The following is a 26607-nucleotide window of genomic DNA, read 5'->3' as shown; positions in this document are numbered from 1 at the left end:
GGCGGTGACTGAGAACGTAAACATGACATGTTGTAAACATCGCATTATTCCTTTAACATTAAACGATGAATGTAAACATGACATGTTGTAAACATGATATGTTTATGTTGTAAACATCGCATTATTCCTTTAACATTAAACGCACAACATTCATTCATTATTTAATATTTTAACGTGTCAATAATTAATTAACTGCTGCATAATTAAGGGACATTTGGAGTGTCAACAAAAGCATGTTTTGATTATTTATGGGTGAAAAAAGATAATAATAGAGCTACAAGATTGAGTGTTCTCATTATCTTTTAGAAGAAAAAAACATTTAACACTTCCTGTGTTTGAAATGCATTGTGTTTTACTGTGTTTAAAATGTATTGTTTTTACTGTGTTTATAATGTACATTTTTCATTAATATATTCTGTCCTAATTAACCCGTAAAGTATTGTAATGTAATGTTCATTAATAAACTCTGTCCCGTCCAAATAAACCAATAAAGTAAAATAACATGTTGAAATATTTCTGTAAGGACTATTCAGTTCAGTCACGTCATGTACAGTAAACGTTACGAAAATAATAAACTCTACGAGTGGAAGGAAAACCGTTTTAAGATCATTAAGCCTTAGAACCGTGATCACGTGATCACAGCCGCATTCATTTCAGTAATTTAGTTGTAAATGTACTGCCTTTAAGTTATTTCATGTTGTAACTGTACTCTGATTGTTGCCCCCGCGACCCGACTGTGGACAAGCGGTTGAGGATGGATGGAACGACTCTTCTATTCGGTAAATTAACCTGTAATGGATGGTGTTCTATGAAACGTTGTAAACGAGGGGTTTCCTCTCAACTCTAAATAAAGGTGGTGATGCTGCCCTGCTGGACCCTGGATGATGGGAGATGTAGTCTTGAACTCATTACTAAGCCCGGATGATGGGAGATGTAGTCTTGAACTCATTACTAAGCCTGGATGATGGGAGATGTAGTCTTTAACTCATTTCTGATCTGAATTCATTTCTAAGCCTGAGAATTGTAGTCATTTCGTAGGCGACGATTTATCTTCTTACATTAGTACCTTTCCACCATCAGCTAATGCTTCTCATATATATATATATATATATATATATATATGTATATATATATAGTTTGTAGATCAGGTGCGCAGGTGTATGAGGGTTTGTAGATCAGGTATTTAGGTGGATGAGGTCTTGTAGATCAGGTGGCGAGGTCTCGTAGATCAGAGAATGAAGAAGAGCAGTAGAACAACAAAGAGGATCCCCAGCAAGACTCCGATGGCGCACCACTGTCTGCGATCTGCGAATAAATTAGCATAAGTTTGGATATATTAGCACCTCTGTCTATGATCTGAATGACAACATATATTAACACTTTTTATGCTAAGGACGTGTATCCTGGGAATAAAAACCACGGGTTCCTTGGACGTGTAGTTTCACTATTAGTGGTTTTACTAGTTGAACAGTCCACTACTGCAACTCACTATTATCAGGCTGCCCAAGTAAGTCAGAAAAGCCTACAGCTAGTTCAAAATGCTGCGGCGCGTGTGCTGACAGGAACCAGAAGAAGAAACCATATCACTCCTTCACTGGCCTCTCTACACTGGCTCCCGGTTAAATACAGAATAGAGTTCACAATCCTCCTCCTCACCTACAAAGCTCTCAATGGTCAGGCACCACAATATCTCAAAGAACTCATCACAGTATGGAAAAATGCTTACTGTCCCAGAAATATCAAAAGTTACAGTAGGAGGCAGGGCGTTTAGGTCTCAGGCACCTCAGCTGTGGAACCTTCTCCCGGCTTCGGTCCGTGGGGCTGACACGCTCTGCACATTCAAGACTAGGTTAAAAACCTTTCTCTACGACAAAGCCTATAGCTAGACTTGTCTTCAGTACTCGGTCACCTGACAAAGTAGTGCAGCTCTCACTGGTTCTGGTTAGTTCTGGTTGTTGCATTGCAGCTCTCACTGGTTCTGGTTAGTTCTCTCTTGTTTGTTTTGAGGACTAGGCTTATTTTCTCAGCTGCTGTTGCTAGTCATGGCTGCCAGTTCCTATTGGCTTTTGCTAGTCATGGCTGCCAGTTCCTATTGGCTGTTGCTAGTCATGGCTGCCAGTTCCCACCTGATGTTGTGTAGCACTGATCCCACCTCCTCCTGCCTCCAAATACAAACATCTTTGTCCCGATGATGGTGGCAGAGTGACATTGTGTAGCAGGAGGTGGAGTTCCTCTGGTGTTAATTAAAGACCAGACCATTGTGGTGGTGTCCAACTTGTAGATGTCATCTGTGGATCCAGTCTGGACCCATCCTCCATGAATGAACATGACCTTCCCCAAAACACAGGCTGAGTGGTCCATCCTCCCCTTTGGAACAGTCCCAGAAACCTGTGGTTTGAACCATCTGTGGGCGTCGACATCAAATGCATAAAGCACATTGCAGTAAGGATAACCTCCCCAGAGGTAGACAGCATATTATATCAGCACAGCTGTGTGGCCCTCACGCCTGGAGGGAACCTCAAGGTGAGGTTCTCCTGTTCCAGGAGTCACTGGGGTCAACTTCCTCCAGGATAAAGACACTGTGTTGAAGACGTGTACTTCAATGTGATCTTTTCCCCTTTGGTTTCCATCTCCTTCAAAGCAGTAGATTTTAGATTGTTTTTTTAGTAATAATACAACAAACATTACAGAGACTTTAGTTGTCACTGTGCAATACTTTAAAACAGTTGTCATGTTGCACACATGCCTAAAATTGCTGATAATTGTGCAGCCCCTAGTTGAAAACAATGTATTTCCAACTCCAGCTTGTCTTTCTTTTTTCCATGAGTGAAGTCATGACCCTCAAATGTATTTCTACTGGTTTGAGCCTAAATATCACCACTCTGATGTCACCACTCTCATGTCACCACTCTGATGTCACCACTCTGATGTCACCACTCTGATGTCACCAGTCCATGATGTCACCACTCTGATGTCACCACTCTGATGTCACCAGTCCATGTAATTTCTGTCTGGCTTCTAAAGCACTTTTAGTACCTACCTGTTCTGAGACAAATACAAACAGACAGACAGACAGACAGACAGACAGACAGACAGACAGACAGACAGACAGACAGACATACCGCTGGTCATGTGTGAAACCTTGGCCAGTTTCTTCATAACGTTGTCCAGTCTGGACTGAGTGTTGTCCACCTCATGGGTGAAGTCATCCAACATCCTACAATAATGACATCATACATCATTACATCATCATTTCATCATTAATATAAATGATAACATCTCATAGTGAAGTCATCCAACATCCTGAAAAATAATTAAAATATTAAAATGAATGCATAATATTAATACCCAGGGAGCAAACCACCTTTTATTTTGGAAACCTGCATTTGCCATGACCTCAAAGGTTGTCCACCAGAAATAATATCTATGACCCCGTAGGATCACAACCTATATGGACAACCCGGTCAATCTTTTGCTGGAAATCCAATATGGCCGCCCCAATATTAGCCCCTATTAGTTATAATGGGGGGTGAATAGGGCAACATTTTAAACTGAGGGATATTTCCACGAAACTTCACAAGTTGATCAATGATATAAATACGAAAACATTTTGTATTGCAAGTTTCCATGAAATACAATATGGCCGCCACAATATGGCCGCCATAATATTAGCACCCAGAAAATAGGTTTGGCTCTAACTTCTGAACGAGATGAGCTAGAAACGCAAACTTGGTGTCTATTTCATGGTTTCTGACCATGATAGACTCAATGGAATACCGATTTGTATTATTGGGTGTGTCTGGACCCTTATTGTGCATATTTACAAGATGGTGGCTACCCGGAATAGTGCTTTACCATGATTTCTACCATGATTGTTGACTGTTTTGGCAAACACAAGCAATATTAATCCATTGGCTAAGATTCATTGTACAGAAGGGACATATATTCTTGAGCTTGCATATTGTCAAAATGGCTGCAAACGTGAAAAAGAAAAGAGACATTACTTTTCCTGTCAGATCCTATTATACCCAGGGGGCAAAACACCCCTTTTTTGGATACCTGCATTTGACATAACATCAAATTTTGTCCACCAGAAATAATATCTATGACCCAATAGAATCACAACCTATATGGACACACCGCTATGACCCAATAGAATCACAACCTATATGGACACACCGCTATGACCCAATAGAATCACAACCTATATGGACACACCGCTATTTCTTTTTGCTGGAAATCCAATATGGCCGCCACAATATTAGCCCCCATTAGTCTATACAGTATATAATGGGGGTGAATAGGGCACGTTTTTTAACTGAGAGATATTTCCACAAAACTTTACAGGTTGATCAATGATATGAATACAAACATTTTTTGCATTGCAAGTTTCCATGACATCCAATATGGCCGCCACAATACTAGCACCCAGAAAATAGGTTTGGCTCTAAATTCTGAGCTAGATATACAAACTCATGGTTTCTGACCACGAGAGACTTAAATGTGATATAGCCTATATTTCAAAGTATTTAAATATTTTAGTCATCATTTCCCTCTATCAGTCACTATATTATTGTGCTGGGGTGTTTCTTTGCAGAAAGACATCCCTCTGATTTTTTGGTTTTGTTCTACTGTTTACAGTATGTTGGCATTTCCTCCGTTTATGTTGACATTCATGCCTGGCAGGGACGTGCATCGCCAAGCCGGACATCCCTTCCTTCACTTTATGGATGGTCTTTCAGTGATGGGAATGCAGTCCCCTGTCCATCTACAGAGCCAGCCTGGCCTATGTCAATGAACAAGGCAATATCATGTAGCTGTATCAAAGGCTACCAGAAATTCTGTTCATGTGCCAGGGACTGGAGACAAGATGCAGCAGGAGCTTCACTCCATTCCTGACTGGGAATGGCTCAGATACATCACCATGTGCACCATGTGCACTTTTCTTGCCGCTGGCGAATGGCAAAGATCATGTCACAGGTACCTCTGCCTGCGCGGAAACCACATTGGGATCTAGGGACAACATTCTTAGCTACATGGCTGATGAGCCGGTTGAGGATGATTCTCACTAAGATCTTTCCTGCGATGTTCAGGAGGGATATACCGCGATGGTTATCACAGGATGCCCTGTCCCCTTTCCTCTTGTTAACATGCACTATGGATACGTCCTTGAAGTCTTGAGGGAGATCACCCATCTTCCAGATTACCTGGTACAGGGACATTAGCTTTTCTACTAGTGCCATGCCTCCATTCTTGTAGATGTCTGCGGGCAACCCATCACATCCTGGTGCCTTTCCAGTGCTGCTGCTGGTGGACAACCTTTGAGGTCATGGCAAATGCAGGTCAACCCTCTTCGCTCCCTGGGTATAACCCATTTTGTGCAGGAACCCCTTTTGGGGTTCTGTACAGTAAAAAAAACAAAAATTGATGCTGCTATAAATATAAATATTTGAAGTTTTTCAGGAAACTTAGGTCAGGATTTAGAATCGGCCTCAGTCCAATACTGATAATGATCTGATGTGATAGGACTTTTCTGATTGGATGTATGAGATGTCAATCAGATAGGACTTTTCTGATAGGACTTTTCTGATTGGATGTATGAGCTGTCAATAAGATAGGACTTTTCTGATTGGATGTATGAGCTGTCAATCAGATAGGACTTTTCTGATTGGATGTATGAGCTGTCAATCAGATAGGACTGTTCTGATTGGATGTATGAGCTGTCAATCAGATAGGACTGTTCTGATTGGATGTATGAGCTGTCAATCAGATAGGACTTTTCTGCTGGAGGCTGCACGATGACAGGCTCTGGTCAATGATAATAATTCCTATGAATAATTATATTAATTCATATAAATGGTAATAATTCATATTAATAATTATATTAATTCTTATAAATCCTAATAATTCATATGCATAATAATATTAATATATATTAGTATAATGTATATTTACACAGATTGTTCGTCCAGCTCCATGCCATATTAATAATAATATAATGTATATTTACACAGATTGTTCGTCCAGCTCCATGCCGATGCGTTCAGACATGTTCTTTAAAACTCCGATGGTTCCAGAAACCAACTCCAGCTGTTCATCTTGTTGATCTGAGATCAGCTGTAACACACACACACACACACACACACACACACACACACACACACACACACACACACACACACACACACACACACACACACACACACACACACACACACACACACACACACACACACACACACACACACACACACACACACACACACACACGGCAATTTTACAGAGTGCAACAGTGCACTTTAAAATGAATACAGATTATAATAGATACAATTAAAATAAGATATAGGAGCATATCAATTACAACAAATACCTTTGATAGAAATAGAAATAGAAAACACAGCTAATTTAAAGCCCAGGCAAGACCTAGACCAAGACCTAGACCAAGACCAAGACCAAGACCAAAACCAAGACCTAGCTGTTATTAGACATCACTGGGATAGGCAAAGTTAAATAAATACGTTTTACACACACACACACACACACACACACACACACACACACACACACACACACACACACACACACACACACACACACACACACACACACACACACACACACACACACACACACACACACACACACACACACACACACACACACACACACACACACACACACACACACACACACACACACACACACACACACACCCTAAACTGTGCTTTTGAATATTCAATCAGTGTGTGAGTGTGTGATCATGTGTGTCTCTCTCTGTATCTCTGTATCTCTGTACACTGTGCGTTCTGCAGAGAAATGAACTGACTGGTGTGATAGTTTACACCATGAGGCCAAATGAACTGACTGGTGTGATAGTTTACACCATGAGGCCAAATGAACTGACTGGTGTGATAGTTTACACCATGAGGCCAAATGAACTGACTGGTGTGATAGTTTACACCAGGGGCCAAATGAACTGACTGGTGTGATAGTTTACACCATGAGGCCAAATGAACTGACTGGTGTGATAGTTTACACCAGGGGCCAAATGAACTGACTGGTGTGATAGTTTACACCAGGGGCCAAATGAACTGACTGGTGTGATAGTTTACACCATGAGGCCAAATGAACTGACTGGTGTGATAGTTTACACCATGAGGCCAAATGAACTGACTGGTGTGATAGTTTACACCAGGGGCCAAATGAACTGACTGGTGTGATAGTTTACACCATGAGGCCAAATGAACTGACTGGTGTGATAGTTTACACCATGAGGCCAAATGAACTGACTGGTGTGATAGTTTACACCAGGGGCCAAATGAACTGACTGGTGTGATAGTTTACACCAGGGGCCAAATGAACTGACTGGTGTGATAGTTTACACCATGAGGCCAAATGAACTGACTGGTGTGATAGTTTACACCATGAGGCCAAATGAACTGACTGGTGTGATAGTTTACACCAGGGGCCAAATGAACTGACTGGTGTGATAGTTTACACCAGGGGCCAAATTAACTGACTGGTGTGATAGTTTACACCAGGGGCCAAATGAACTGACTGGTGTGATAGTTTACACCATGAGGCCAAATGAACTGACTGGTGTGATAGTTTACACCAGGGGCCAAATGAACTGACTGGTGTGATAGTTTACACCAGGGGCCAAATGAACTGACTGGTGTGATAGTTTACACCAGGGGCCAAATGAACTGACTGGTGTGATAGTTTACACCATGAGGCCAAATGAACTGACTGGTGTGATAGTTTACACCATGAGGCCAAATTAACTGACTGGTGTGATAGTTTACACCATGAGGCCAAATGAACTGACTGGTGTGATAGTTTACACCAGGGGCCAAATAAACTGACTGGTGTGATAGTTTACACCAGGGGCCAAATTAACTGACTGGTGTGATAGTTTACACCAGGGGCCAAATTAACTGACTGGTGTGATAGTTTACACCATGAGGCCAAATGAACTGACTGGTGTGATAGTTTACACCATGAGGCCAAATTAACTGACTGGTGTGATAGTTTACACCATGAGGCCAAATGAACTGACTGGTGTGATAGTTTACACCATGTCGCGCCGCTTACTATCAGCGTGAGATGATTGTTGAGTCACAACCTAAACAACGACGTTCTGAAAACACAATAGAGAGTTGGCAGCTTGGCTGGCAATGTATGTTGATGTGCAACTAGGCACGACCGCACGTTCTGCCAGGTTTACTCTGTGGTACAACGGTGTCGTCAGTGTACAGAGGACAGATTTACTTTGTGGTACAACACTGTGGTACAACGCTGTGGTACAACGCTGTGGTACAACGCTGTGGTACAACGCTGTGGTACAACGCTGTGGTACAACGCTGTACCACAACGCTGTACCACAACGCTGTGGTACAACGTTGTGGTACAGCGCTGTGGTACAACGCTGTGGTACAACGCTGTGGTACAGCGCTGTACCACAACGCTGTGGTACAACGCTGTGGTACAGCGCTGTGGTACAACGCTGTGGTACAACGCTGTGGTACAACGCTGTGGTACAACGCTGTGGTACAGCGCTGTGGTACAGCGCTGTACCACAGCGTTGTGGTACAACGCTGTGGTACAACGCTGTGGTACAAAAAATAAATTGCCAGCCAGCGGATTAGGGTCTGGCGAGGCTCAGTAGCACGCCTCTTTCCTACAACCGAGAACAGGTCGGGCCAATCGGGACACGGTATGCAATATGGGCGGGCTTTGGTACAGTGACGTTCAATGCTTGAGACCTTTGACTGACAGTAGCTCTGACCAATTGCGTCAAAGAGAAAATGTTTGAACCCGCCCCCCGGGAAATGAAATCCAAGTGGAGCCAGCCCAGACTAATATACCGCGACAGTGTTGTGTGATATTAGTCTGGCTTATTAGCCAGGCTTATGAAGCACGCCACACCGCCGCATCGTTAAATAAAGGTGTTGGGTGAAATCAGCTCTGGGATTTAACTTGTCCTCCTGCGAGGAAGTTTGGTAATCAAATCAAGCGGCTGCCCTACTGTGTTGTGGGGCTTCATGCTCAGCTGGGCTTCATGGCTATTTGCATTCACCGACGTTGTCAACAATAAATCCAAAAAGCCGACATGTTCGCATTTGAGGGGGGTGAAGGAAGGAAGACAGATTCTCAATCACACGCAATTCACGTGCACAGTTGACGTGCAGATTGCGTGCACTGTGAGAATACATGGTCAGTCGGCCCGCGGGCCGTACAATGCCCAGGTCTGATTTAGACTGACCTAGGATCAGGTCAGTGAATCAGCGACATGAATGGCTGTGATCATTATGCTGACCTGGGATCAGTTCAGTGTTACTGGTGTGATCATTATGCTGACCTAGGATCAGTTCAGTGTTACTGGTGTGATCATTATGCTGACCTGGGATCAGTTCAGTGTTACTGGTGTGATCATTATGCTGACCTGGGATCAGTTCAGTGTTACTGGTGTGATCATTATGTGTGTGTGTGTGTGTGTGTGTGTGTGTGTGTGTGTGTGTGTGTGTGTGTGTGTGTACCTGTTGCTGTGTGTGAGTGTCCTCTATAAAGTTAGCGTTAGCGGTGTGTAACGTTCGATCCAGACCAACGTATTTATCAGCAGCAGGTTCAGAGGTGACCCCTGACCCCATGACCCCCGACCTCTCGCCCAGGAGACCCTGAAACACAAACAATGTTGTTCATATAATAATATATATTATAATAAATGAGAGCTTTTAGACTAGATCTAGACTAGATTAGATGATCTTACCTGTCGGGTCTTCAGGTCGCTCATGGCCGCAGCCTGAGGACTGCTCATCTGGTCCTTCATCTCCTACGAAAACAATAACATTATATTTCATTTAACTTTTATAAAATAATGCAGTGAAGGTGTCCGATTACAACCTAAAAGTGGAATATCTATATAATGAAACTCTGAGTCTACACTATAGTGTTATGTCTATAAAATGCTATCTAAGTTACATAAGTTGAGTCATTGCATTCGCCTGTAAGGTCGTCGAGGCTGTAGTTCTGACTGCAATGGGAAGTTCATTCCATAGTTTAGATTGGGAGTGAGTCTGTAGTTCTGACTGCAATGGGAAGTTCATTCCATAGTTTAGATTGGGAGTGAGTCTGTAGTTCTGACTGCAATGGGAAGTTCATTCCATAGTTTAGATTGGGAGTGAGTCTGTAGTTCTGACTGCAATGGGAAGTTCATTCCATAGTTTAGATTGGGAGTGAGTCTGTAGTTCTGACTGCAATGGGAAGTTCATTCCATAGTTTAGATTGGGAGTGAGTCTGTAGTTCTGACTGCAATGGGAAGTTCATTCCATAGTTCTGCTAAATAGTAATACTTACTCTAACAGTATTTCTGGTAGTAGTAATAGTAATAGTAGTAGTAATACTTACTCTAACAGTATTTCTGGTAGTAGTAATAGTAATAGTAGTAGTAATACTTACTCTAACAGTATTTCTGGTAGTAGTAATAGTAATAGTAGTAGTAATACTTACTCTAACAGTATTTCTGGTAGTAGTAATAGTAATAGTAGTAGTAATACTTACTCTAACAGTATTTCTGGTAGTAGTAATAGTAATAGTAGTAGTAATACTTACTCTAACAGTATTTCTGGTAGTAGTAATAGTAATAGTAGTAGTAATACTTACTCTAACAGTATTTCTGGTAGTAGTAATAGTAATAGTAGTAGTAATACTTACTCTAACAGTATTTCTGGTAGTAGTAATAGTAATAGTAGTAGTAATACTTACTCTAACAGTATTTCTGGTAGTAGTAATAGTAATAGTAGTAGTAATACTTACTCTAACAGTATTTCTGGTAGTAGTAATAGTAATAGTAGTAGTAATACTTACTCTAACAGTATTTCTGGTAGTAGTAATAGTAATAGTAGTAGTAATACTTACTCTAACAGTATTTCTGGTAGTAGTAATGAATGCCTTCCTCTTAGATAACTCAACTGCATCAAGGTTGAACTTCTTTGGATTTGATTCAACAATACTTAAAATGTTAAGTTAAGAATGATTCAACAATAATTAAACATTTAAGTCAAGAATGATTCAACTAATAAAATGTCTTCTAAATCTGATACAGTTTTCTGAAAAGCCCTGTTTCTATATCAGTGATTTTCAAATAATTTCATGTCAAGAACCCCAAAAAATATATGTAATTGGCTGTCGAGTTCCAGGGACCCCCCCCCCCCCCCCCTCCCCAGAAGCAAAGATTTGAGTTAAAAACGTTCGCTGTGAAAGAATATATATCCAAAGATTTGCGTCACATTTTCATGATTCTTCAAAAATAGCAGATCTACAAGCTCATAGCGCGGCACTCGGTGCTGCGCTATGAGCTTGTAGATCTGCTATTTTTCAATAGCTAAAGTATAACATAATGCTTAAAGGGATAGTTCAGATTTTTTTTAACTTAAGATTTAGCATTTTTTTTAATTGATTGCCAGAGTCCCGTAGTGGGAGTTCTGCTCTGGTTTTGGTGAAATATTAGGTAGATTTTGTGGGGGGGCACTGGGGGCCACGCAGTAAAAGGGGGGCCCAGGGGGCCCAGGGGGGCACAGGGGGCCACGCAGTAAAAGTACATTAATTCACAAAACTAACGTCATTTGTGTTGTTGACCTATTTCTAAAATATTAGTGCTACTTTCATTCATTTTTTACCCCTCTATCACACAGAACTGTTTTTTGTGTCCATATCACTACGCCCAAAAAATAGTTCCGTGTGATAGAGGGGTCAAAGTTGAACAAGAGTTGCACTAATATTTTAGAAATACAATGACTTATAATACAACAATACAAATGACTTTAGTTTTGTGAATTAATTCACTTTTACTGCGTGGCCCCAGTGCCCCCCCCCCACAAAATGACCGGAACTACTTAATATTGACCAAAACCAGAGCAGAACTCCCACCACGGGACTCGGGGCAATCAATGAATACAGTTGCAACCACTATATTAATGGCAAGTATTTCATACAACTTAAGTTAAAAAATTGTGAACGATTCCTTTAAACACCAAAAGGGGTTCCCGTCCTGAATGGGTTAATAAGGATATAATAATAAACATTAATAAAGGATATTAATTGTCTCGTCCAGGTCCTCCAGATCCCATTCGATGGACCTCAGGCTGTTTCGAAGCTCATTGGTCGTCCAGTCCACTTCCTCCTTGGAGGCCCCGGCTCCGTCCTGTAGAAGCTCCGCCCATCTCTGATGGAGGCCCTGAGCCGTGTTCACTGCCTTCTGCACCTCCCTACGAAGGGTTAACGTAACACACATCAATGACCCAAAATACACACAAATGACCCACACACTGCCTTCTGCACCTCCCTGCGAAGGGTTAACGCAACACACATGAATGACCCAAAATACACACCATATGACCCTGAGCTGTGGTGGTGCGCGGGTTGACCCGCGGGCCGGCCCGCTGAAACCATCACCTGCTCTCCTGTGTCTACTGTCTCCTCCTCCTGCTGAAACCATCACCTGCTCTCCTGTGTCTACTGTCTCCTCCTGCTGCTGAAACCATCACCTGCTCTCCTGTGTCTACTGTCTCCTCCTCCTGCTGAAACCATCACCTGCTCTCCTGTGTCTACTGTCTCCTCCTGCTGCTGAAACCATCACCTGCTCTCCTGTGTCTACTGTCTCCTCCTGCTGAAACCATCACCTGCTCTCCTGTGTCTACTGTCTCCTCCTCCTGCTGAAACCATCACCTGCTCTCCTGTGTCTACTGTCTCCTCCTGCTGAAACCATCACCTGCTCTCCTGTGTCTACTGTCTCCTCCTGCTGCTGAAACCATCACCTGCTCTCCTGTGTCTACTGTCTCCTCCTGCTGCTGAAACCATCACCTGCTCTCCTGTGTCTACTGTCTCCTCCTCCTGCTGAAACCATCACCTGCTCTCCTGTGTCTACTGTCTCCTCCTGCTGCTGAAACCATCACCTGCTCTCCTGTGTCTACTGTCTCCTCCTGCTGCTGAAACCATCACCTGCTCTCCTGTGTCTACTGTCTCCTCCTCCTGCTGAAACCATCACCTGCTCTCCTGTGTCTACTGTCTCCTCCTCCTGCTGAAACCATCACCTGCTCTCCTGTGTCTACTGTCTCCTCCTCCTGCTGAAACCATCACCTGCTCTCCTGTGTCTACTGTCTCCTCCTGCTGCTGAAACCATCACCTGCTCTCCTGTGTCTACTGTCTCCTCCTGCTGCTGAAACCATCACCTGCTCTCCTGTGTCTACTGTCTCCTCCTGCTGCTGAAACCATCACCTGCTCTCCTGTGTCTACTGTCTCCTCCTCCTGCTGAAACCATCACCTGCTCTCCTGTGTCTACTGTCTCCTCCTGCTGCTGAAACCATCACCTGCTCTCCTGTGTCTACTGTCTCCTCCTGCTGCTGAAACCATCACCTGCTCTCCTGTGTCTACTGTCTCCTCCTGCTGCTGAAACCATCACCTGCTCTCCTGTGTCTACTGTCTCCTCCTCCTGCTGAAACCATCACCTGCTCTCCTGTGTCTACTGTCTCCTCCTGCTGCTGAAACCATCACCTGCTCTCCTGTGTCTACTGTCTCCTCCTGCTGAAACCATCACCTGCTCTCCTGTGTCTACTGTCTCCTCCTGCTGCTGAAACCATCACCTGCTCTCCTGTGTCTACTGTCTCCTCCTGCTGCTGAAACCATCACCTGCTCTCCTGTGTCTACTGTCTCCTCCTGCTGCTGAAACCATCACCTGCTCTCCTGTGTCTACTGTCTCCTCCTGCTGCTGAAACCATCACCTGCTCTCCTGTGTCTACTGTCTCCTCCTCCTGCTGAAACCATCACCTGCTCTCCTGTGTCTACTGTCTCCTCCTGCTGAAACCATCACCTGCTCTCCTGTGTCTACTGTCTCCTCCTGCTGCTGAAACCATCACCTGCTCTCCTGTCTCCTCCTGCTGAAACCATCACCTGCTCTCCTGTGTCTACTGTCTCCTCCTGCTGCTGAAACCATCACCTGCTCTCCTGTGTCTACTGTCTCCTCCTGCTGCTGAAACCATCACCTGCTCTCCTGTGTCTACTGTCTCCTCCTGCTGCTGAAACCATCACCTGCTCTCCTGTGTCTACTGTCTCCTCCTGCTGCTGAAACCATCACCTGCTCTCCTGTGTCTACTGTCTCCTCCTGCTGAAACCATCACCTGCTCTCCTGTGTCTACTGTCTCCTCCTGCTGCTGAAACCATCACCTGCTCTCCTGTGTCTACTGTCTCCTCCTGCTGAAACCATCACCTGCTCTCCTGTGTCTACTGTCTCCTCCTGCTGCTGAAACCATCACCTGCTCTCCTGTGTCTACTGTCTCCTCCTGCTGAAACCATCACCTGCTCTCCTGTGTCTACTGTCTCCTCCTGCTGAAACCATCACCTGCTCTCCTGTGTCTACACAACGTTTGGGCCTATGCAGCCTTCATCAGGATATCTTTATGAACACAGCAACGTTTGGGCCTATGCAGCCTTCATCAGGATATCTTTATGAACACAACGTTTGGGCCTATGCAGCCTTCATCAGGATATCTTTATGAACACAACGTTTGGGCCTATGCAGCCTTCATCAGGATATCTTTATGAAACAACAACGTTTGGGCCTATGCAGCCTTCATCAGGATATCTTTATGAACACAGCAACGTTTGGGCCTATGCAGCCTTCATCAGGATATCTTTATGAACACAGCAACGTTTGGGCCTATGCAGCCTTCATCAGGATATCTTTATGAACACAAATGAGAAAGCATCCTTTTTGTAGGCTGTCTGACCTAATGGTAAGCCTATCAGGTCAAACCAAGAGTCATATAACAGTCATATAAAAGCTACACCAGTGCAAAGAAAAAAGAAAAAAACATAATATAATAATCATGATAGTATGCTGCGCCGTCCTTGTGGTTTAGTGTGGTTTAGTGTGGTTTATATGCTGCACCGTCCTTGTGGTTTAGTGTGGTTTAGTGTGGTTTATATGCTGCACCGTCCTTGTGGTTTAGTGTGGTTTAGTGTGGTTTAGTGTGGTTTATATGCTGCACCGTCCTTGTGGTTTAGTGTGGTTTAGTGTGGTTTATATGCTGCACCGTCCTTGTGGTTTAGTGTGGTTTATATGCTGCACCGTCCTTGTGGTTTAGTGTGGTTTAGTGTGGTTTATATGCTGCACCGTCCTTGTGGTTTAGTGTGGTTTAGTGTGGTTTATATGCTGCACCGTCCTTGTGGTTTAGTGTGGTTTAGTGTGGTTTATATGCTGCACCGTCCTTGTGGTTTAGTGTGGTTTAGTGTGGTTTATATGCTGCACCGTCATTGTGGGTTAGTGTGGTTTATATGCTGCACCGTCCTTGTGGTTTAGTGTGGTTTATATGCTGCACCGTCCTTGTGGTTTAGTGTGGTTTAGTGTGGTTTATATGCTGCACCGTCCTTGTGGTTTAGTGTGGTTTAGTGTGGTTTATATGCTGCACCGTCCTTGTGGTTTAGTGTGGTTTAGTGTGGTTTATATGCTGCACCGTCCTTGTGGTTTAGTGTGGTTTAGTGTGGTTTGTATGCTGCGCCGTCCTTGTGGTTTAGTGTGGTTTAGTGTGGTTTGTATGCTGCGCCGTCCTTGTGGTTTAGCCTATGTGGGCAAAACCACTAGGAAACTAAAACTAAGGATAAGCGAGCATAAAAGCTCTATACGGAGAAATGATAGAGACTACCCAGTGGCATTGACAGATATATATATCATATAGGTATATTGATAGAGACTACCCAGTGGCATTGACAGATATATATATCATATAGGTATATTGATAGAGACTACCCAGTGGCATTGACAGATATATATATCATATAGGTATATTGATAGAGACTACCCAGTGGCATTGACAGATATATATATCATATAGGTATATTGATAGAGACTACCCAGTGGCATTGACAGATATATATATCATATAGGTATATTGATAGAGACTACCCAGTGGCATTGACAGATATATATATCCTATAGGTATATTGATAGAGACTACCCAGTTTTTTATGAAGCTTCAACCTACAAAATGTTTGCTTTATCGTCATGATCATGATTTTTGTATACCCTATTATTTAATAATGTTACCTAATGTATACCGTCATGATTATTATTATGTTTTTTCTATTTTATTTGCACTGGTGTATTGAGCTTTTATATGACTGTTTGTTCTCTTTTAACCATATGAGAGCACCTGTCACCTTAAGTGAGTGATGTAATTTCTTGGTTTGACCTGATAGGCTTACCATTAGGTCAGACAGCCTACAAAAAGGATGCTTTCTCATTTGTGTTCATAAAGATATCCTGATGAAGGCTGCATAGGCCCAAACGTTGCTGTGTTCATAAAGATATCCTGATGAAGGCTGCATAGGCCCAAACGTTGCTGTGTTCATAAAGATATCCTGATGAAGGCTGCATAGGCCCAAACGTTGCTGTGTTCATAAAGATATCCTGATGAAGGCTGCATAGGCCCAAACGTTGTGTTCATAAAGATATCCTGATGAAGGCCACATAGGCCCAAACGTTGTGTTCATAAAGATATCCTGATGAAGGCTGCATAGGCCCAAACGTTGTGTTCATAAAGATATCCTGATGAAGGCTGCATAGGCCCAAACGTTGCTGTGTTCATAAAGATATCCTGATGAAGGCTGCATAGGCCCAAACGTTGTTGTTTCATAAAGATATCCTGATGAAGGCTGCATAGGCCCAAACGTTGTGTTCATAAAGATATCCTGATGAAGGCCACATAGGCCCAAACGTTGTGTTCATAAAGATATCCTGATGAAGGCTGCATAGGCCCAAACGTTGCTGTTTCATAAAGATATCCTGATGAAGGCTGCAAAGGCCCAAACGTTGTTGTGTTCATAAAGATATCCTGATGAAGGCTGCATAGGCCCAAACGTTGCTGTTTCATAAAGATATCCTGATGAAGGCTGCATAGGCCCAAACGTTGTGTTCATAAAGATATCCTGATGAAGGCTGCAAAGGCCCAAACGTTGTGTTCATAAAGATATCCTGATGAAGGCTGCATAGGCCCAAACGTTGTGTTCATAAAGATATCCTGATGAAGGCTGCATAGGCCCAAACGTTGTGTTCATAAAGATATCCTGATGAAGGCTGCATAGGCCCAAACGTTGTGTTCATAAAGATATCCTGATGAAGGCTGCATAGGCCCAAACGTTGTGTTCATAAAGATATCCTGATGAAGGCTGCATAGGCCCAAACGTTGTGTTCATAAAGATATCCTGATGAAGGCTGCATAGGCCCAAACGTTGCTGTTTCATAAAGATATCCTGATGAAGGCTGCATAGGCCCAAACGTTGTTGTGTTCATAAAGATATCCTGATGAAGGCTGCATAGGCCCAAACGTTGTTGTGTTCATAAAGATATCCTGATGAAGGCTGCATAGGCCCAAACGTTGTTGTGTTCATAAAGATATCCTGATGAAGGCTGCATAGGCCCAAACGTTGTTGTGTTCATAAAGATATCCTGATGAAGGCTGCATAGGCCCAAACGTTGTGTTCATAAAGATATCCTGATGAAGGCTGCATAGGCCCAAACGTTGCTGTTTCATAAAGATATCCTGATGAAGGCTGCATAGGCCCAAACGTTGTTGTGTTCATAAAGATATCCTGATGAAGGCTGCATAGGCCCAAACGTTGTTGTTTCATAAAGATATCCTGATGAAGGCTGCATAGGCCCAAACGTTGTTGTTTCATAAAGATATCCTGATGAAGGCTGCATAGGCCCAAACGTTGTTGTGTTCATAAAGATATCCTGATGAAGGCTGCATAGGCCCAAACGTTGTTGTGTTCATAAAGATATCCTGATGAAGGCTGCATAGGCCCAAACGTTGTGTTCATAAAGATATCCTGATGAAGGCTGCATAGGCCCAAACGTTGCTGTTTCATAAAGATATCCTGATGAAGGCTGCATAGGCCCAAACGTTGTTGTGTTCATAAAGATATCCTGATGAAGGCTGCATAGGCCCAAACGTTGTTGTTTCATAAAGATATCCTGATGAAGGCTGCATAGGCCCAAACGTTGTGTTCATAAAGATATCCTGATGAAGGCCACATAGGCCCAAACGTTGTGTTCATAAAGATATCCTGATGAAGGCTGCATAGGCCCAAACGTTGCTGTTTCATAAAGATATCCTGATGAAGGCTGCATAGGCCCAAACGTTGTTGTGTTCATAAAGATATCCTGATGAAGGCTGCATAGGCCCAAACGTTGCTGTTTCATAAAGATATCCTGATGAAGGCTGCATAGGCCCAAACGTTGTGTTCATAAAGATATCCTGATGAAGGCCACATAGGCCCAAACGTTGTGTTCATAAAGATATCCTGATGAAGGCTGCATAGGCCCAAACGTTGTGTTCATAAAGATATCCTGATGAAGGCTGCATAGGCCCAAACGTTGTGTTCATAAAGATATCCTGATGAAGGCTGCATAGGCCCAAACGTTGTTGTGTTCATAAAGATATCCTGATGAAGGCTGCATAGGCCCAAACGTTGTGTTCATAAAGATATCCTGATGAAGGCTGCATAGGCCCAAACGTTGCTGTTTCATAAAGATATCCTGATGAAGGCTGCAAAGGCCCAAACGTTGCTGTTTCCCTATTAAAAGTTGGCTCACTGCATTTGAACACAGTGTGCTGGTGTTTGTTCCTTTTTCATTGTTGGGCACCGTACCCTCTCCTACGCACCAGTAGCCTTGCTTTTTATTGAACTGTTGGAACCGATGGAATACAACCACCCTAAGAGCTACTATCTGTACGCAGTAGAACTACTGCACATGAAAACAATGGAATACAACCACCCTAAGAACTACTGTACATGTAAACAGAGCTGCTACCTGGTCCTTTAAACTCATCTTAAATCTGAGGGGTTTTGTATGCTATTAAAATAGTCTTGAGAAAGAAATGTTGCCATAATTTTGTCCCAAAGGGCCTGCAGAAGAAATGCTGCTATTTATTTCAGTGAAACTTTATACCCTGTTTATTTATATAATTATAATAATAATATAATGTGCAGCATTTTGTACAAAACGGGCCACTCCTGAAGACTTTGGAAGGCAATCTTAGCCAATCAGTGTAGAATCTGAGAAATCAAACAGACTCGTCTTGATCACATGACTACAGAGATCATGTATACCGATTTGCATGAGATTTGGATGAAATCTGTGCGACTAATATAAACAATGTGTTTTGCAGAAATCGGCCTCATGGTGGCGGTATAACCGGCAGATGTGGAGGGATGCAGGGAAAATGTTTTTCCATGGCCTCTAGGGAGTGCGCATACAAAGTTGTACACAGATCGATGCAGTTATAGGTAAAAACAGGAATTGCCCTGTTATAGCGCCACCATGAGGCTGGTTTGGAAAATAAATTGTGTCATGTCGTCCTCAGCCTAGTGGAAATGTGCGTGTATAATTTCACGGAAATTGCACACTGTGTTTGTGATTTGTGGCATTTTGTTCGAAACGGACCAATCATGTGAGCTTTGGAAGCGAATCTTAGCCAATCAGGAAGGAAGATGGGAAATGGTGCAGATCCGTGTTGATCACATGACTATGGAGATAGTGTATACCGAATTGTGTGATGTATGGATAAAATGTGTACGAGTAATCTACAGAAATGTGTTTTGCCTAAATCGGCCTCATGGTGGCGCTATAACAGGCCGTTGAGGAATATTTGGGGCAGAGGTTCGTCGTTGGCATCCAGAGAGTGTGTGTGCAAAGTTTGGCATGGATCGGGCCAACGGTGCCGGAGATTAGCTGGTAACAGACGGACGGAAGGAAGGAAGGACGGACGGACGCACACACACACACACACAGTCACACACACACGGACGGAGTGCAAAACATACTCTCTCCCCATGCCTTCGGCCTGGTGGAGACAATAAGAACAACATGCACAAATGAGACTGACGAGCTGAGTTGTCGGTACCGGGATTTGAACTCACAACCTTGTGGACTGAAGGCGGGAGCTCTACTGATTGAGCTACACAGAGACAATCAGTGACTATATTGTAAACAGTAAAACCATTCAGTGATTTGGTAACAAGAAGGTGTGTCCTCATTTTGGGCATGTCTTTATCTATTACTACAGTGTGTTTTCACGCACAGTTAAAGTGTGCGTGCGTGCGTGCCTGCCTGCCTGCCTGCCTGCCTGCCTGCGTGCGTGGCTGCGTGCGTGGCTGCATGCGTGTGTGTTAAGGTTGGGCGATATGCCAATGTTTTTCAATCGCCCATCGTCTGTCCAAAAATCGCCGATGGACGATATATTCGTGTCATAAAAGTAAAGTGAGAACAGCTCACTACAGGTCGCAAAAAAGCCAGATCTACAAGCTCTCAAGGCGCCGCGTCCTGCCTGTTTTTGCAGCGCCGTTCGCTACGCGTTGAGAGCTTGTAGATCCGTCTATTTTTGCAGCGCAGCTGCGCAGCCAGGGTAACAAAATAAGAAATAAGTTACAGGTGGAGATGAAGTGAAGTTGGAACGGACAAGCAGCTGCAAGCCACGCTAACATCACAATTCACAACCACTGGCTGGTGACAGTGTTGTTAGCCGCAGCAACATGTAGCCTGCCCTAGTAACTTCTCCTCCTCCCCGGATAAATCTTGCCTCCCTCCCCTCGGAGCGCCGGCCCCCATGCTGCTGCGGCTGATCCACAAGCTCTCAAGGCATCGCGTCCTGCCTGTTTTTGCAGCGCCGTTTGCTACGCGTTGAGAGCTTGTAGATCTGTCTATTTTTGCAGCGCTGGTGTCGGGGTTCGTTCACGTTGTCAATAAAAAAATAACCTAGATTACAGGCGGAGATGAAGTTCAATCAGTGGGTTGAATCAGTAGCTACACGCTAAGCTAAGCGCTAAGCTAGCCTCCCTCGGCTCGGTCCCAGCCTTTACTCTGGCCGTTTCCCGATGCTGCGTGCGGGGACTCTGGGACCATACCATTATAACGAGGGGATTTCCACCCGGCCGCTGTTACTACTTTGCTGGCCCAAATTAATTCACACGTTGCTCACACTTTACAGGTTAATTGGGCCAATATTTTGCAAAAGAAAAAATCGTCCCGAAAAATCGCCTAATAAAAATATTCGGCGATTGGACTCGTACATTCGCGATTGACGATAGATTCGTATCGTCACCCAACCCTAGTGTGTGTGTTAGGCAGACAATCGTTCATAACCATGGATTTGGATTGAAGATCATCTCTTTAGTTTTTGTGGTGTTTAACATAAGGTGGCTATTATCACACCAGTCTTTAAAGTTATTGATCTCACTGATATAGCCCACAGGGCGTTCAACAATATGTCAAATGTAATCTACTTCAATATTTCTATAGTTGAGTCATCACAAATCTTGCAGCACACAATGCATACACCGAGTTGTCTTTACCCGGATTTGAACACACAACCTTGTGGTCCAACGGCGAGAGCTCTACCAACTGAGCTATGCAGACACAGTCAGTTGACTCATTATAAACAGTAACATCATTCAGTATTCATATAGGTATTAGGTGCAGAAGAAGATTCACAAAACAGCAATTTTCATTGGTTCATAAAAACTTCATTTTTTCACTTAGAAAAAATGTGCTACGATTATTTGTCCGTTCATGCATTTTGAGCAAAGATTCTGGGAGGAGTTACATTTGAACTGTTTTTCATATAATTCAAAATGGCGGGTGATCTAAAGGTCAGAGGTCAAAAGTCAGAACACGAAAGTTGTTCGGCATGAGGAGACACATATGTGTATCAAAGTGTCATTGCCAACGGTCGAAGTTTGCAAGTTTGCAAGTTTTGCATCAATTGAGTGCTATAGCGCCACCATTTGGCCAATCATGATGGGCTTCGCATAGTCACCGTTTGGCATGGTCCTCCATCATGTTGACAAGTTTTGCGAAAACCGACTGCACGGTTCAGTCAGAACAGCTATTTTTGGCGGAAGGAGAAGGAGAAGAAGTACTGATCATATAATTCAAAATGGCGGGTGATCTAAAGGTCAGAGGTCAAAAGTCAGAACACGAAAGTTGTTCAGCATGAGGAGACGCATATGGGTATCAAAGTGTCATTGCCAACGGTCAAACGGTTCATGAGCTATGCACGTTCAAAGTTAGCATTTTCAATTGAGCGCTATAGCGCCACCATTTGGCCAATCGTCTTGGGCTTCGCATATTCACCGTTTGGCATGGCCCTCTACCAGATTACCGCGTTTCGCGAAAACCGACTGCACCATTCAGTCAGAACAGCTATTTTTGGCGGGAGAAGAAGGAGAAGAAAAATAAACACAAAAACAATAAGTGACCAAAGTCACTACGTGACTTCTTGGTCCCTAACAAGAGATGGTCACGGCCACCCAGCCAACTCAAGGTACGGCCACGGAGCCGACTTGGGGACCCAACGCAGCTCCTCCAAGGAAAACAAACAAATGAACGGAGCTGAACGTGAATCCCCCCCACCGTCCACCCCTTTTTTTCCCTCACTGTATATGTTTATTTTCCCTTTTTACCTCCTTTATGATGAATTCCTGTTCTGTCCTTTGTCTATATAGAAGTGTCTATTTGTACGTCTCTAAATGTTTTTGATGAATTGAACATTGTGGACCCTATTGGAAACAAGTGTAATGCTTAATTGGGTCGTCCACTCATAGTTAACAGCCTTTGTATTGAGTTTGTGCTTGAAATGTACTGTAATTCTGCAAACTGTTAATACATTTTTCAATCAATCAATCAAACTGTATATACTTTATGTTTACACAATGCTGTACCTCCAACTGTATATACTTTGTTTACACAATGCTGTACCTCCTCCAACTGTATATACTTTATGTTTACACAATGCTGTACCTCCAACTGTATATACTTTATGTTTACACAATACTGTACCTCCAACTGTATATACTTTATGTTTACACAATGCTGTACCTCCAACTGTATATACTTTATGTTTACACAATGCTGTACCTCCAACTGTAAATACTTTATGTTTACACAATACTGTACCTCCAACTGTATATACTTTATGTTTACACAATACTGTACCTCCAACTGTATATACTTTATGTTTACACAATGCTGTACCTCCAACTGTAAATACTTGCCAATAAATTGATTGAAGTATTTACTTTTACAGAATTACAGTAAATGTCAAGCACAACTCAATACAAAAACTGTTAACTGTGAGTGGACGACACCATAAAGCATTACACTTGTTTACAAGAGGGTCCACCATGTTCAATTCATCAAAAAGCTCCTTTGAATGTAAATATATTATAATAAGTATTCCTCTATTGTTCCCTGTGTGCATCCTGCTAGCATCCTGCTAGCAGCTTAGCCTCCTCCTCACCAGATAAGATAACATATCTATAAAACATGTGTTGAATAAAAAGCATTCCTCACCCTTTGACCACGAAGAAAGGGTCTTCCATCGACATGTTGTCAGATCCGCAGGATTAGTTCAATTAAAGGAATTAAATTAAGTCTAATTTAAACTACATGTTGTTTTGTTCAACACTGGCTTTGTTTACATGCGACCATCACAGGCACACAGACAGCATCCCATAGCCCGGGGGGACAGGTCGGCGCTGTGATTGGCTGGTTGGTTATAGCATCCCACAGCCCGGAGAGACGGGTCGGCGCTGTGATTGGCTGGGCTGGTTGGTTTGTTGGTTGCCAGGGAGACGCAAGTCACACAGCATGTGAATCTTTATTGACACCTCCATGATGCACAGCAGACAGACGAAAATAATACCTCCATGATGCACAGCGGACAGACGAAAATAATACCTCCATGATGCACAGCACACAGACGAAAATACCTCCATGATGCACAGCAGACAGACGAAAATACCTCCATGATGCACAGCAGACAGACGAAACACCTGCATGATGCACAGCAGACAGACGAAAATACCTCCATGATGCACACACAGCAGACAGACGAAAATACCTCCATGATGCACAGCAGACAGACGAAAATAATAATTTATTTTGTTTCTCCTTTATTTTACTGTTTGTTTGTTTCCGTTTTCTTTGTTTCTTTTGGGGTTTTTTCCTTACATTTATTGTAATTTTAATGTATTGTATATACAAAATCTTAACGTAAACATTCCTCTCAAAGCACAGTTGTCTTTTATTGATTGATTGATTGATTGATTTATTAACAGTTTTCAGAATTACAGTACATTTCAAGCACAACTCAAGAGTGAGTGGACGACACCATAAAACATTACACTTGTAGAGGGTCCACCTTGTTCAATTCATCATAATATTTAGAGACGTTCTATAATCTATAGCCAAAAAACAGGAATTCATCAAAGGTAAAAAGATGAAAGAAACATATAGCCTACAGTGAGGGGGAAAACTGGGGGGATTCAGATTTTTAAGGGGCCAGTTTCGAATTGCAGCCTACATTAGGACTGTGTAGCGCTCCGAAAATAGCAGATCTACAAGCCCACAACACGTCGTGGATGCAATGTGTTGTGGGTTTGTAGATCTGCTGTTGTTTTCAACGCTTTGAGCCGCACTTGTGATGCAGAATGCATTGAAACGTGGACAATAGCGCCATCTGGTGGTGGATCTAGCGGCTGGCGGATGAACGCGGCACCGTCGTACGGTCGAAGTATAAACTAGGTTTTGTGTATACTGAGCATGCGCAGATTGCGTTAGCTTTAGCTATTGTTAGCTTTATTTTATCTTCATGGCTATTATTAACGTGTCACGTGTTTAAATGTTGTTCTAAAGGACAGACGATTATTTAACACTTTATTTAACATTTCTTTGATTCAATAAAAAACGTTTTAAAACAAATAGTTTGTTTGAGAAGCTGAAAAGCCACGTAGCTAGCTAGCTGTGTGCTAGCTAAGTTGTGGCGGAAGTAAACACAACCACGTCACATTATGAAATTGAGACTTCCGGTATGTTACAGTGAAACCGGCGACCTGTAGAACTCTGTGACTCAGTACTGCGCATGCGCCCTCATTTTGTGGCTGTGTGGGGTGTGTCATGTGTCATTAAATGGTCTTTGATGAGCTTCAGTCATGCTTACGTCATTGTGTTCAGTGGTTGAAACTAACTAACATTTTTTACTCAAGTACTTTATTTCCACAACTGTATTGTAACCAGACTGTAAACAATAATCCACTGTAGACATTATGAGCTTTAAAATATATTCTAGTTCCATAAAGATGTTTAAGAACAAATAAACTCATCAATTGTTCTCATTATAAACACCAGTAGATTAATCGTTTTATTAATATTAATTATCATTATAAACACCGGTAGATTCATAGTTATAGAATAGTTTTGTTTACATCAAGGTCCTCAGAACAAACACTGCAATTAGTTATTAATGTATAAGTTATTAATTAGGTCCCATAATAATCACAAGTAGGATTCATGATAACGACAAGCGTTGTTTATTGGATCTTGTTTAGTCGATACACTTAATTGTTTTAGCTCATGCTCATTTGATTTAGCTATTTTGTCTCATCTGGTTAAGGAAATAGGTAGCTGATATATTGCACTTTTACCTTAGCGCTAGGTATACTCTTGGTTGCTTGTTTTTTCAGAAAATGCACTAAAGACTTCTGGTGATTAGTAGTTTTTGTTCCCTACCTATGTTGAATACACTTATTGTAAGTCGCTTTGGATAAAAGCGTCTGCTAAATGACTGTAATGTAATGTAATGTAATGAACAATACTAGTGTCGATGCATTCTGCGACTGTCCGTCGTCACCACCAGATGGCAGCAAAGCCTACATTTAGCCTGTATTTCACATCGAGCCGTCACAATGACTGAGATAGAGTATTATACTCTAATCTGAGAACCCATCGTCAAAATATAAAGGAAAAACAGCGGCCTCGTTTCCTCTGAGTGACGGAGTCAACAGTCTAAATGTCTCCAGAGACTAGTATTAAACAAAACGAGGCTATGATAATAATCAATGACAGTTTTATTCAAAGCTGTTCCATATCAAATTAATGATGTATTTCACTTAAAGGTTCAGGTCATATTGTTGTGGTCGAAGTGTTCATTATGCTGCTGTGTTGATGTGCGCCCATTACGTTAGGACTCTTTAGTCGACTGGTAAAGCACGAGCCTTACGCCAGGGCTCCCCCGGACGCGTTGCGTCTCCGTCGCGTGCGTCAAAAAACGCACAGGTTCAATTGTAATGCACGCGTCGCGTCTCCGTCAACGCAACGCAACGCGGGCAGTGGAGCAACCCTTCATTGATAAAAAGGGAACATTCCCTGACGGTGACGGAGACGCGACGCTGACGCGCCCGGTGTAGCCCTGGTGTTAGGAATATACGGTCCGGGTTCGCCTCCCGGCCGAGGCTACATTATCATAAGTGATATTCAAAACAATTCTTTATCAAATTCATGATGGATTTTTCTGTTGAACCATTTCAAAATGTTTTTTTGTAAGGTTTAGTCTTATTTGTTTTGTCGGAAATAGCTGAAAATATCTGCAAGCTCACATGGTATTAATTAAAAGCTTGACTGTATTTTAATGCACTTAAAACATGTATTCAGTGATTACTCATTAAATAGTCTTTACTGAGCTTCATGCTTACAGCATTGTGTTCAGTGGTTGA

The 26607-nt window shown here is 42.7% G+C and overlaps 1 protein-coding gene across 1 annotated transcript; it reads right to left on the bottom strand.

The window, feature by feature from the left end:
* Positions 1-1144: 1144 nt before the first annotated feature.
* stx6 (syntaxin 6) lies at positions 1145-23536 on the bottom strand. The gene is made up of 8 exons (XM_079505157.1): positions 23408-23536; positions 12096-12266; positions 10918-11011; positions 9770-9832; positions 9540-9677; positions 6011-6117; positions 3123-3217; positions 1145-1305 (listed from the first exon to the last, which is right to left on the bottom strand). Exons 1-8 carry the CDS (start codon positions 23440-23442, stop codon positions 1229-1231), a joined length of 780 nt encoding a protein of 259 aa, XP_079361283.1. The 5' UTR covers positions 23443-23536; the 3' UTR covers positions 1145-1228.
* Positions 23537-26607: the final 3071 nt, after the last annotated feature.

This window comes from Electrona antarctica (assembly GCF_951216825.1).
Source record: "Electrona antarctica genome assembly, chromosome: 7".
Lineage (NCBI taxonomy): Eukaryota > Metazoa > Chordata > Actinopteri > Myctophiformes > Myctophidae > Electrona > Electrona antarctica.
Note: the sequence above shows the minus strand (reverse complement) of the source record. Positions and strands in the feature narration are given on the sequence as shown.